General features: G+C 33.6%; 2 protein-coding genes across 2 annotated transcripts in view; one reads left to right on the top strand and one right to left on the bottom strand.

Moving 5' to 3' along the window:
- Positions 1-5,458: 5,458 nt before the first annotated feature.
- Positions 5,459-10,497, top strand: LOTGIDRAFT_167972 (hypothetical protein; the record flags this gene model as incomplete). Its single annotated transcript, XM_009065854.1, has 4 exons — positions 5,459-5,492; positions 8,647-8,727; positions 9,393-9,499; positions 10,300-10,497. The coding sequence occupies 4 exons, from the start codon at positions 5,459-5,461 to the stop codon at positions 10,495-10,497; spliced, it is 420 nt and encodes a 139-aa protein (XP_009064102.1).
- A 2,889-nt stretch (positions 10,498-13,386) lies between these two features.
- The window catches only part of LOTGIDRAFT_167973 (hypothetical protein), a gene marked incomplete at both ends in the record, with an annotated part of 7,700 nt that continues 6,133 nt past the window's right edge, over positions 13,387-14,953 (bottom strand). The window contains 3 exons of the mRNA XM_009065855.1: positions 13,387-13,691; positions 13,958-14,071; positions 14,573-14,695. Coding sequence (XP_009064103.1) covers positions 13,387-13,691; positions 13,958-14,071; positions 14,573-14,695 — 542 coding nt within the window. The remainder of the gene's footprint in view (positions 13,692-13,957; positions 14,072-14,572; positions 14,696-14,953) is intronic.

A 14,953-nucleotide genomic window follows, 5' to 3' on the forward strand; every position in this document is an offset into this window, starting at 1 on the left:
GACAATTTCATTTAATTTTTGGTTTTAAATTTGTTTTGGTAAAACTGATATATTGTGTACAGTGAATCCCCTCCGGATCGCATCCTCTATACAAACCAACATCCTCTATGAATCGACATATTTGAAGTAACAACATGATTTTTTAGGTTCTGTTTTTAAAATTTCTATTTGAAAAGTATATGATTAAAAATAATTTATCATGCACCTTAGAAGTAACGGTAGATGAATGTGATACTAGTACACCTATAATGGAGTCCTTGACCAGATTTTTGTCAACCAACTGCGCAATGGCTAATACGGTTTTGGTCAAAGCTCAAGATCAAAGTAACTTATCAAGGGAAGCTACTCAGGAAGATATAATCTCGATTACTCACACTAGTGTATACATTTCACCATGCTCTCTTTCTATCGAGGTAACAATCAATCAACTGATGAAGTCGTGGATGGTCGATTGCTAACTGGAGATTGGGGTTACATCCCAAGGGTCCTACTTTAAATTTGTGAAGCCGATTTCAGGCAATGTGTCATTAATACGCTCGAAACTATTTATATTTTCATGTCACGGGATTTGCAAACCGGCCAATCAACATATTTCTTCATATGTTTAGTTTTGTAAATATGAACAAACGCACGGAAATGTATATTACATATGAGTACGGCCACACCCAGTGGTATGAAATGGGTCGTTTTGATTGGTTTATATTTACAAATTATTTAGATAAAGTGAACCAGATGCCATCTGTAAATTGATATGGGGCGTGGTTTAAAAGATGATCGGGCTCAAATCCCCCCCCCCCCCCTCTAAAAAAAAAACCACTAACAAGATAACAACAAATGAGGACGTAAAACTCCAGACGAATCCAAAGGGAGGTCACTCTACAACCCAACGTCACATTTACAATCTAATTCTTAATTTTTCTACAATTATATTATGTACACAATATGATTAGTTATCGGCGTGTTAGATTTATAGCCAACTTTTCCTTTTGATAGTATCAAGTATTCAATCAATGATTGAAGAGACGGAGAGAATATAGATAAAGTCGACATTATCACGTGACTTCTACTCTCTGATCACTAGTTTTAGTCAGAAAGTTTATTGGATTAACAGTGTACACCATGTCCACTACGAAACCAACTAAAGTTGTTATAGCAATGGATGGTAGCGAGCCGTCATTATTTGCCTTTGATTGTGAGTACACATTTATTTATATTTTCAATTAACAGTTAAGAAGATACTGTACTATATTAAATGGGTATTACATTACGGTCCCTCTTACATTAGTATTGAAAATATCGTGAGAAATATTTTTATAGGAAAATAATACACAGTAATCTAATTGTCAATATACCAACGTGGCAATCTGGCCATAAAACGCTTGCCATTTTGTAGACAGCTAGTGGAAAACGATATTTTTTTTCTAATGCTGACACGGCAGCCGATAACATAATATCTACTACATAATATAATCGAATATTACTATACGAGATGTAATTGACCTCATGGTGTTACATTATTTATTACACTTTTGCTGATCGTCGTCGCATGACTGTTATATGGCAGTATTCATATTTTATGGTTGACTTAACTGCTTCATTCATTTTCAATACACGTAATATAAGCATTAAACCAAGGCATTTAACATTATCTTATATTTATCAAGATCTTATTATCTTGAATTGAGCGCTTCAGAACTCCATGAGCTCAAGCACCGACTCGTAAAGCAAATTTTGTTGATTACTGGCAACTGCAAGATATTGGATGGTGGCAATTTTCGACGCTTGGGTTGATGACAATAAGATTATTCACTATGCAAGAACATGAACACGGTGGCAACGAATCCAACGATCTAAGATACTACCAGTAGCTAGCTGTTATTGACAATCCAGCTGCTCGAGATTCTGTCCGATGCAAGATCGAATTAAATCTCTCTTGCCAATTTGAATTTGGCTGTGCAGACGTTGGACATAAAGTGAAACGCATTGAAGTCATTGGAATCAAGATAGAAATGAACCACCCATCCTCCAAATAAATCTCCTTCCTCCCACTAAAGAACGTAGAATGTAAAAAGCAATCGCATTGAATATATAAAGTTTTTGCGTGCATGGCCCATCCTCTTAATGCATTTTAACGTAAACATAATTACATTTGGATTTGAAAGAGAATGTTTACAACCTGTCTATATCTAATACAACTGGTTCTTCTCAATTATATTATTTCCCAACATTGCCTATAAACACGAAGCACTCAATTCAACCACTAACTATAATTGACGTTAATTTGTAAACTATATATAGATGCTATAAATTTGAAATCCAAACACACAATTTAACAAGATTTCAGCAAATTTCAGTGTTCTTTTCTGGAACCTTGCATTAGTATATTGTATTCAATATACACTCATATTATAGCGTGTTTGTTCGTCCGGACCAGTGGTGGAGCCCTTACCACCCTCTCTCGTTGCCCCGAAAGCAAGTTTTTAGGTCAGACATTTGGGCAATCTTAGATATTTCGCCCTCCTTGGACGTAAACCTGGCTCCGCCACTGGTCCAGGCGACCACAAATCCTTGGGAAAGCTACATGAGGCAAGATTTGGTATGCTTATGTGTTGGTCTTTCTCTGTATTACGCAGACATTTTTTTTAAGTGCCCTTAATTTTGCTAATATGGCATGTAAACCCTATAAAGGTCCCGTTCTTATCTATACTTAATGGTATTTTAATGGTTCTAAAAACTGTTAAGTAGTTAACTGCTGTGTTTTTGTTTCATTTTCAATTTCTGTCGGTTTCAATTAAGTCGGCTATATAAAACCAATTTTAAATGCACTTAGGTAATGTTTAAATATAGTTCGTTATCTGTAGCCAACATATTTCATAACTATACAGTACGAAGCACTCTCATTAAAATTAGACCAAACTTTCGATCCTTGTTTTTATTAGCTTTTACTTTTAATAGAGCCACTTCAGTTAGGGTCTAACGACGGCCCTCTTGAACGTTCGTCAAATTAACCTTTTGACATAACATGATAAACACCGCAGCACGCTGGAGAGGGTAGAAAATTTGATTTGTTAAAAGAAACGTCATCGAGTTAGGATAAAAGGTTAATTTGACGAACGTTCAACAGGGCTGTCGCTATCAAAAACATAATTTTAATTAGACTGATTGCAAAGAATTGATGAGCAGAAACGTCTTTACTTGATTTTTAGTACTTTTACCTAGAGTGCTGGTTTGTTCTTAGTACTTACGCCGCTCAACTTTTTTAACAATTGTTCAAAAGGAACATATTTTATATTGACTGAGTATAATTTCAAACTTTTGACCGGATACATTACCCTGATAAAAGTTGAGGCCCGCATGTCGCAGGCTATGCACGGATGGTCCGTAGCGAACAAGTACCTTGAGGGAAAGTTGAAAAGAACTTTGCACGTCGATTTTTCGACGTTTGGAAATCGAAAAAGAACAGGCTAATGGATCTGTCCTGGCAAAATTTCCTTCATTGTACAATGCATGGCGTTGCCCGTCTTCATTAGTCCATATAGATGCAGAAGAGGACGTAAAACTCCATTCATTTCATTTCCGATAAAGTTGTAACACGTCGCATAACAAAGCATACAAACATAGCTATATAAATGAATTCAAACCCATCAAAATGTATCGATTTCAGTTTATTTCGTTACAGAATTATCTCAGTAATGTCATTTTTTTCTAATGCTTCCTATGATCTAACGCAATGTCTGACCTCGTTTGTCTGTTGATGCCACAGGTTCCTATCAATGAGGCTGTCAGACCGTATATATAGGAATCACCTACTATCGTGTACTAATCAATTAGAATGCACATCAAATTTAACTTCTCAAACTTAATATATATATTTAACAGTGGTAATGCGGGCTGAAAATAGGTCAGTTGTCTGAAGATCACACAGCGTGAAAATCTGAGTTTCAGATTTTTTTTTAATATTTCTATATTCACCAGTGTAAAAAAAAAATATACAACAGAATACCTGCATAATCCGATATATTCATAATACAGCGTAATTATTGAACAGAGCTTATGCCTTTTTCAATAATTGTGTAGTTTTAAGGCTAATTACTAATTAGTTTTATGGATTTATTGGATTATCTAGATTTTTGTTGTATAATTGTACTCTAGATAGGTTCAAAAATGAATATAATATATTCTTATTAACCAAGTTTGAATGTCTGCATTTCTAGAGGTAGCCTTTCTTTAATCCCCTGCTAACAAATCAAACCATTCAACTTACTGAAGGTCGGACTGAGCTCATTCACTCAATCATTTCTAATTGTTAAGTATTGATTATATCACGAACAGACTTCTGGCTGCATTTTCAAACAATATCATACAGTACATGTAGTCGGGAGCCCGATTTATCCCCTCACGTTCTCGATAAACCTACATGTACATCATTCCCCATGGATAAGGGAAACGGGTACATGAATCTAAATCAACACCAAGAACTTTCGGAAGCGACGATCTTTTCGTTCGAGTGGGCTGTCTTCATTTCAAGCAAAGTACATGTAGTTGGGAACCAGATTCACCCCACCACGTTCAAGATAAACCTACATGTACATCATTCCCCATGTATAAGGGAAACTGGTAGCCTACATGAATCCAAATCACCACCACGAACTTTCAGAAGAAACGATCTTTTCGTTCAAGTGGGCTGTCTGTATTTCAAGCAAAGTACATGTACATGTAGTTGGGAACCTTGCGACTGGAATCTAAAAGCACCTGAAATTTCAATGACTGCTAATAACCACATAATGGGGGAGAGTCTGATCAATCGCTGAATTAAGTTGATCTGACAACTGAAAATTCACAGGCAAATACCAGTTTACTGACAGACCAGCTTATGAGATCAAGGTTAGCAAGTCGAAGGCTCGAAGTATTATTGAGAAAGAAAGACAATTGAATTAGATGTTATTGTTCTTAACGATTTTCCAGGTCAAACAAACAGTACAACGTGATTTATTGCATGTTTCGAAATACATGTAGATACTATACAAACATATTTTTGTGAGTTTCCAGTAAACGCTCGAACGTAGATGAAAAGGTCATTTGACATTTACAATGACAATGGTCTATATAAAAGAATGCAATCTATGACAATGGACATGAGATACAAAATAACTGTGTTATTATTAATTGATTTCGCCACAAGTACACACTAAGTGTATTAAACTCGCACTCGACTGAGAAATTATCAATGCTAAACTAATGATGATATTATACGAAATATTGTGTCCAATATTTGACACAATGATGATTTCTGTGGTCAAAATGGACTCAAATGTAATTTCAATGTATTTCAAACATCATTTTTGTTCAAAATTATTAAGATAAAAAAACTAACTATGTACACTGCCTCGTCAGGATCTGGTAAATTTCGAAACAGAGCTCTGATGTTTCATTAATGCATGATTAAAACCAGACCGCCATGTGTAATGGGTCAACTAATGTAAGAATTGCAGGTAGTTTATAATTAACTCTTCAAAGGAGGTAATAAATTGAACGTGACCTTTGACCAGTATGATAGAAACAGCTGTGGAATTGTAAATAAAGGTCTATCTGTGATATACAGGCCAGATTAATTATCTTGGAAACTATTAAAGTAAAATACTACAGATAGAGTTCCAGAACCACTTGAGAGTTTATTCAATCTAGTAGCTTTCCATAACCATTATTGTCAAGAATGTATAGAGGCGATTTCAATTTGGGCGTCAGATAAAAATGGACAAGTTTAAAGGCAAGCAAAGAAGATAGGTTTCAGAGAAGACAGAGAAGGCGTTTAGAGGATTTTAAGATTGATTTCAGATAAAAAAAAAATTTAAGATGGGTTTCGGATAACAAAGGGAAGGTCTGTAGACGATGTTAAGATGGGTTTCAGATAATAAAGAGAAGTCCTGTAGACGATTTTAAGATGGGTTTCAGATAATAAAGAGGAGGTCTGTAGACGATGTTAAGATGGGTTTCAGATAAGAAAGGACGGTCTAAAGAAGATTTTAAGATGGGTTTCAGATAAGAAAGAGAAGGTCTGTAGACGATTTTAAGATGGGTTTCAGATAAGAAAGAGATGGTCTGTAGACGATACTAAGATGGGTTTCAGATAAGAAAGAGAAGGTCTGTAGACGATTTTAAGATGGGTTTCAGATAAGAAAGAGAAGGTCTGTAGACGATTTTAAGATGGGTTTCAGATAAGAAAGAAGGTCTAATGACATGAGGTTGGTTGGTAGATGACAAGCTCTTCATTACGAATTGATACTACAAACTGATCAATAATACTATATGTATGTACTTACACGGGTTACTGTTTTGATATAATTTCTAACAATAAGTAAATATAGATATTAAAGCTAATTATACAACCGTATCTTATTGGTTATTCACATTGTAAACAAATTATGCTCGTTATTATTATATAAATAAATTGTTCACGTTATTGTCATACAGTCTAATTAGATACAATAACTCACTCAGAAATATATTGTCCCAGTGGGAAAATACTGAGATGATGGTGAGCATTTATGGAAATGAAATGGTGTTTGACGTCATATTCTCTACACCTGATTGTTCTATATAGTGGCAATCAGAGAGCAGAATCTGCCTACGCTTTGTATTTGGATTTCCAACTGTGGAAGGATGTTGAACATACACAGTCGGATGTACTCGTTAACTCGGTTTATTGCATGACAGATGGAAGCCGGATTAAATAAAACATATGACGGTATTGAACACTGGACCTTCAGGTTAACATGTAACCGGCTGACGTACTGAGCCATTTTGGGCCCCCGGCTTAACAATGGGAGATACTTTCCGGTGATGGCAGTTGAACTACAGCAGAATTAGCCGAGACAAAGTGACTTGTGACTACATGTATTTACAAAAAATAAACACATAAAATCTTATGGACTTTTAAGTAGGTTTCAATAGTCACGTTTTCAGCATGAATACATGTAGTTTAAGTCACGTATATCAGCTTAAATAGTTATGCGTCTCTGGGTCTCTGGGGTATATGACTGTACCATAATCTGCCTTCACTGTTATAAGCCAGATTATAGTCAAGGCGAGACGCCCTTCTCTGTAATGAAATGCCATAAACTTTCACTGTTATTATAAGGGCCAATGACTGTTATATGCCAGATTATGGTCAAGGAGTGGCGCTCTTCTTTATAAAGAAATGCCAAGAATTTTCACCGCTGTTACAAGGGGTCAATAATGTTCTAAGCCATATTATTGCCAATGCTTAACAGTTGGGGTCGATTAATACGACTCATTAGACAGCTTATCGTGAAAGCAATGGTCATAAGGTTTTATCGCATTAACCCATTATTACAGTGAGATTAGTAACTCTGCAAACAAAGTCTTGATACTCTTAAGTAGAACTTCATATAAACGATATTTATTAATGCAGGAAATAAACATAACGATTACAAAATCTATATATGGATTAAATGAAAAAAAGAGCAAGGCTCATGTACATTTATCTCCATATAAAAGAGGTAATAATATGAATACAAAAAAGTTCTGTTGCTACTAGTAAATAAAAACTGAACTGTTCCTTGTAAATTAAGATCTGATCTTAATTTTTAGACTTTGGCCTCAGCACGTATTTAGATTGATATTGTTTTATTTTTTGATAACAACTAGGTGAAATATTTGACCGAGATAGCCTCAGATAGGACGGATTGTTTCAGCGACCCACTTTATTTAAAATACATCAACAGCTAAATGAATGTTCAATTTTCACTCATTTTAAAACCAATAAAATATTTGTTGTGATAATTTGCTTCATTATTCTCCGTTGAATAATGCTGGTTTTTGTTTTGTGTCTCATAAGGTGCATCATATTTTCAGTGTCAAAATATGAGACATTTATTTTCTGTATAATAATGGGCATCATTTTTTTCTGTATAATAATGGGCGTCACTATTTTCTGTATAATAATGGGCGTCACTATTTTCGGTATAATAATGGACGTCACTATTTTCGGTATAGTAATGGGCATCATTTTTTCTGTATAATAATAGGCGTAATTATTTTCTGTATAACAATGGACGCCACTATTTTCTGTATAATAATGGGCGTAACTATTTTCTGTATAATGATGGGCGTCACTGTTTTCTGTATATTAATGGACGTCACTATTTTCTGTATAATAATGGGCGTCACTATTTTCTGAATATTAATGGACGTCACTATTTTCTGTATAATAATGGACGTCACTATTTTCTGTATAATAATGGACGTCACCATTTTCTGAATATTAATGGACGTCACTATTTTCTGTATAATAATGGGCGTCACTATTTTCTGTATATTAATGGACGTCACTATTTTCTGTATATTAATGGACGTCACTATTTTCTGTATAATAATGGGCGTCACTATTTTCTGTATAATAATGGGCGTCACTGTTTTCTGTATAATAATGTGTGCAACATTATTTTCTGTTTAATAAAGATTTTCCTTATTATTTTCTGTTTAATACTGTTATCATTATTCTAAGTTGAATAATTCCCTTCATTTTTGCTGTTTCAAAATACGAAACTTTATAATACTATATTTCATAATGTGCGACACAACTCAAAACTTTAATATCTCAAATCTTTACTTCTATTTTTACAGGGTACATGGAACATATACATAAACAAGAAAATGAAGTAATAGTTGCTCACTGTCCTGATTATAAAAATGTAGTCAAATCTCGTAAGTATTACCAGTTGTTTCACTGAGTAAGCTGTAGCGATGCGAAATTTTATTTTAACGGGTTTAATTTACTGTGGAACTATTTTGAAATTGCATTCATTAATTTCATTCCAACTCGATGACTGTACAATTCTAACCAATTAAAGACTGGGTTTTTTTTAATCTTGATGATATAAAATATTCTCTTTCTGGATCTGACAATCGATTGAAACCTTTACTCTCCTTTCTTAAATTTAATGATCAGAGCAATATTATTAGAAAATGTTTTTTGGCCTATGTTTAATTGATAAGGGTAAATCATAGAATTCCGAATGAACCATGAACCCGGTTACTGTTCATGATGCGAGGTGATGCGTGAGGTCCCACAAAATCTCATGGAATATCGCTTTGGAAGAGGTCGTCAGCCTGGAGTGGTCTTATTGTATTATATCCGGTTTGTTAAATTTTGGCACTAGGTTCTCAACAGAACAGCATGCAGAGTTTATTCTTAATTCAGAATTATTGGATCGCTAAACCATGCTTTGGCAACGAACGTTTTAATTAACTCTCGTAAATCCAGAAAATATCGCTGTGGAAGAGGCCGTCAGCCTGGAGTGGTCTTATTGTATTATATCCGGTTTGTCCAGTATTGATCTGATATTTATGATTATTGAATGTCATTACAGCTATAATGTCTACAGATAAATCTTTAATCAATGCTTTATTAAAACAAGAGGAGGCCGAGGTGGAAATTATTATCCAGAAAATCAAAGAAAAAATAAGTAGCGCAGGGGTAAGGATCAGCATTGCTTCTAATTTTCATAATTTTCACTTGTACGGTTCGTTTCTCAAAATTCTTGTGGTCGATTTCTATCACTTGTATGGTTCGTTTGTCAAAATTCTTGTAGTCGATTTCTATCATGTGTGGTCTTTTTCAATATAAAATTCCAGACTTACGACATCAACTATCTCGAGAAACAGAACCAGGTTTGTACTGTCTCTTGGTGCCACCCAGACTTCAGCTATGTCACGCAAATGTCAAAACCGCGACATATGACAAAACAGATAAATATATCTATTGAGGTATATTAGATACCTGAATGAAATGTCCCATATCGTTTCAAAGGCTCCTTTGCAAACTTTCGTTCCGCCAGTATTAGCTTATATTTGTAATATAGCCACTTTAGTTAGGATCAAACGACACTCCTGTTGACCTAACTCTATGACGTCTGCTTTAACCAATCAAATTTCTACCATCTCTAGCGCTGGCATTTTTTGACGCGGCGTTTATCAGGTTGGGTCAAAAGGTTAATTTCAAGAGGACTGTCGTTAGACCCAAACTGAAGTGGCTATATAAAAGATAAAAGCTTATAAAAGCAGCACGAAAGTTTGGTCTCATTTAAAATGTAATTATTTGATAGTAATAGATTTGAGTAATGGTAATTGTAGTATGACTATATTGATTATTTAAGTAATAATGGTAATACTTTAATTCTGATAATGGTTTTACATGAAATAGTAATGAGAAAATCAATCAAGTAAGTTAGAAATCAAACCTGAAAACGTGATAAATGTATTTCATTTCTGTTGCAGTTAAATTGTAGATTATTACGACTAACTGGTGATGCCGGTAATGCTATTGTAAAAACAGCTGAAAATGAGAAGGCTGATTGCGTTGTGACTGGTACGAGAGGTTTGGGAACTGTTAGACGAACCTTACTAGGCAGTGTTAGTGACTATATAATCCATCATTCACATGTGCCGGTACTAGTTTGTGGACACAAGAAATAAGTATTTTACTATTGTCTGAGCAAAGCAATTATTTTTTTAAAAATTTTTTCCATATTTTTTTTTAAAGAGAATTGGGATATCAGCCTCAAAATAGTACTGCTAGTCTTAGAATGTCTTTTGCAAGTTTGCATTGAAAAGAAACATTTCTCCCCTAAAAATAGTCCCAAATTTTGGCTGTAAATTTTCTTCTGTAAAACAAATTTTGAAGACATAACGTGCCTTTATGGTTCTACTATTATAAACGCAAAGACATTCTAAGACTAACAGTACTATTTTAAGGCTGTTATTCCAATTCTAATAAAAAATGAAAAAAACATTCATCAAACGATTTATTTTGCCCAGACAATAGATGCAGATCTAGGTAATGCAGTTTTGTGATTTTCTGTGGTTTAACACTCTAACCAACCATAATCGGTGTAAATTCCTCCTTAAGAATGCCTCCTTCAATCAAATTTTGGCCCTATTACGTCATGATTTATTTTAACCAATCAAAGCTTTTATTGAACAGAGAATTTGATTGGTGGAATATATAATGACTTAATACTGACTTCTAATACATTTACAATCGGATGTAACTTGTCATCTACCTACCTACCTACTTGCGAATTAAATCAAAGTCGCATAAAATGGCTTGGGTTTGTGGTCTTATGCTTTAGGGGAGGGGTCAAGTGAGCGCTACCTGCGCAACGTGGTGCACAAAAACACCCTCATCTTAGATGTCAAGTCTTATCGTTAACGCTGTTTCGATACTATTTTGAGGACAAGAAACAGCATAATCAGTTAGATCTTTATAAGATGTTATTTGCTTGGTTATGTGGAACAAATTGTGGTCGTGGGTTCTAATCTCGGTTGACGTCTGAATGTCTGGTGAATAGTTGAGTATGTATAAGATATGTGTGAAACATTAACTTCAGAAACCAAACCTTTCTGATATAATGTTTTATTGTATTTTGATTGAGATGCGTACAATAACTTCAGATGCTTTAGATTTCTAGATATAGATTTTGTTGTATTATAATTGGAAGTGTACAATATAGTTATATAACATAATAAATTCTAGATATAAGTTTTTGTTGTTATATAATTAGAAGTGTACTATATAGTTATATAACATAATAAATTCTAGATATAAGTTTTTGTTGTTATATAATTGGAAGTGTACTATATAGTTATATAACATAATAAATTCTAGATATAAGTTTTTGTTGTTATATAATTGGAAGTGTACAATATAGTTATATAACATAATAAATTCTAGATATAAGTTTTTGTTGTTATATTATTGGAGTGTACTATATAGTTATATAACATAATAAATTCTAGATATAAGTTTTTGTTGTTATATAATTGGAAGTGTACAATATAGTTATATAACATAATAAATTCTAGATATAAGTTTTTGTTGTTATATAATTGGAAGTGTACTATAAAGTTATATAACATAATAAATTCTAGATATAAGTTTTTGTTGTTATATTATTGGAAGTGTACTATATAGTTATATAACATAATAAATTCTAGATATAAGTTTTTGTTGTTATATTATTGGAAGTGTATTATATAGTTATATAACATAATAAATTCCCAATATATGTTTTTGTTGTCGTATAATTGGAAGTGTACAATAAAGTTATATAACGTATCTAGATATAACTTTTTGATGTGTTATAATCAGATATGTACAATAAATTTATAGAAGATTGGCTGTGTTACATCTAACCAAACTTGGGCATTCTTCGTTCTGAAATGATATTTTGTTCATTTATTCCGAATACCAAGCAACGGTTTTGATTAACCTCGACTATGAGAAGCAACCTGGGGTACAGCTTTTTGTGCGGAAAATATATTTTGTTCATTTATTTCGAATTCCATGCAACGGTTTCGATTAATCTCGACTTTGAAGTCAATCTATTACTGTCACGCTATAAGCTAATCGGAAAAATCAATGACGTGGGGGCAGGAAATATCCTTTACAGCATGACATTCAAGACTCACGCTAAGATAATGTCTAAGTTACTAGTAGGACTGTAAATTGATCAATATTATCCAGGTTAAATACACTAATGTAATGGATATACCAAAATAACATTCATTATATTGAATCTTCGAGTTGACAAGAGCCAATGATATCGTCTTTTGTGTCATTATGTGTTTTCCATGTGCCATCTTGTGTTTTCCATGTGCCATCTTGTGTTTTCCATGTGCCATCTTGTGTTTTCCATGAGTGTGTTATCGTTTGATTTGTCGTGTTTTTACCAAATTCATTATATTGACTCCGGGATGGCATTGTCATCATGTAATCATTGTTTATCGTGTACCAATGTGTGTTTTAGGTAGCCCCTGGGCCCCGGGGTGTTCACTATTACCTCAACGGCTACTGATCCTTGGCCAAATCTTTTGGATTTGATATTTCTTTACATATGGAACCTGTATAATATTGATAAAAAATCTGGTCATCATCGTGATAACAGTGTTCATCCAAATTATACAAAATCTAAGTGTTCGATTTATGATCTGTATTATATTGATAGAAAATCTGGTCATCATCGTGATAACAGTGTTCATCCAAATTATACAAAATCTAAGTGTTCGATTAATGATCTGTATAATACTGATAGAAAATCTAGTCATCATCGTGATAAAGTATCCATCCAAATTATACAAAATCTAGGTGTTGGAGTTATGATATATGTGATATTGAAAATCTAGTCATAATCGTGATAACAGTGTTCATCGAAATGTACCAAAATAACACTTTGTTCAATGGACTATAAAACGATTTTTATATTATAGAAGTATAACATTTTATTTAACCCCTTCGACATAACTATAAATAGGATACGATTTCCAGCAATCGTGGAAAATACAAAATCATGTTCATATGATATTTTAGACCGTTTTATGTTCAGACGCAGGCTTGTGTTGAAATTCATAATCTAAATGAACAAAAGCTCTCTCCACAGCTGGTAATGTCTCTATTTTTTGCTGTAAAGATTCACCTATATCGTGAGCTTCCTTTAATTTCATTTGTTCGGGAAGGACAATGTCTACCTCCACTAAGAAATTATTTCCGAAGTGAAAGGCACGAACTGTATCAATATTGAGTATTTTGGGATGATGATTTACACTGAGCCATGTTAATTTACTCAGGAACTCGGGTTGTGCAGAATGTCCTGTTAACATCTTGATTTGTTCTGAAAAAAAAAAGAAAACAGGAAAATCAATTAATGGGCGTCAAGGGAAGATGTATTTGGAGTAGATTATGTTTTCTAGTTAAGGTCATTAGAGATTATTATTATACCTGTTGCCACTCTACGACCTCGAAAATAATTCTAGCCTTCATCGGCCCAATAATTGTTATTTATCTACTCCAGGTGCAACCATGTACCATATATATTGACTGTCACCAATATGAAACTGGCTTGGTTGAACTTAAACAGATAAACGACCAAAGACTCACCTTTCCCCGTTCTCCACCAATTATAAACAATGTATAAACTAATCAGTATAGCACCAGCTGGGTCCACAAATGAAAACTCGGACATGTTGGTTTTCAAATACAGTTCATTAGAGCCTGAAATATTTTGTTAGTTCTGAAGTTAAGAAATCACTATTTGGTTATACATACTGTTACAAAAATGTAATCACCGAAAAATGGAATAATTAGGTCTTCAAAATATTCATTTTTCAAATTGCCAATGGAAGGGTTGCTTCCAAAGCTAAAAGCAATGGGTCTTAGTTTGTGAAGAAATCAGTGTTTGTATTACAAAGCCTTAATATTTTCATACAACAGTTAATTAAAGTTTTATAGAACAATTTGTCTTGCTGATATTTGAGATCATGTATTTTCAAAGAAAGATTGTTATGTTAGAATCGATTTCTTTGCGGTAGGTACGAGAGATTCATAGCGGTTGCAAAGAGGTGACTGTTGCTGTGTAAAGGTATTTGAGGTCTTACTGAAGACTATGTAATATTATTTCAAATGCGCTGTTAATCAGAAGTTTGTTATTAGAAGATCACTTTACTACCGAACGATGCTTCTTCCAATTCAAGATCTCGTCCATTCAAAACTTACCTAGGTAACCACATATTAAAGCTACACTGTTTGAAAACACATCGTTAAGATGATCTTGAGCTAGAGCTTGAACTGATGGTGTATCAATTCTTCTGCATAAAAGCCACATTATAAATTTAATCACTGCAAATAGAGTCAGAATAATGATAGTGTTGGCAAATATTACAAAATATATAAATGAATAGAGAACCATTAAATAAATGATTAACTTTTGCAAAGAATGAAGGAAAATATGTAAAAATATAATAAAGTGCAGAACATCTCGATCTTCTAGACCACAAAAAAATTCTTTCCGGTTTTTGTGCCTGAAGCAACGGCTTATCTCTATCAGCATTTTATCCACAGGCAGAATCTGTTTTTAATCTCGAAGACGTAACCTCG

This window comes from Lottia gigantea, assembly GCF_000327385.1.
Source record: "Lottia gigantea unplaced genomic scaffold LOTGIsca_71, whole genome shotgun sequence".
Classification (NCBI taxonomy): Eukaryota; Metazoa; Mollusca; class Gastropoda; family Lottiidae; genus Lottia; species Lottia gigantea.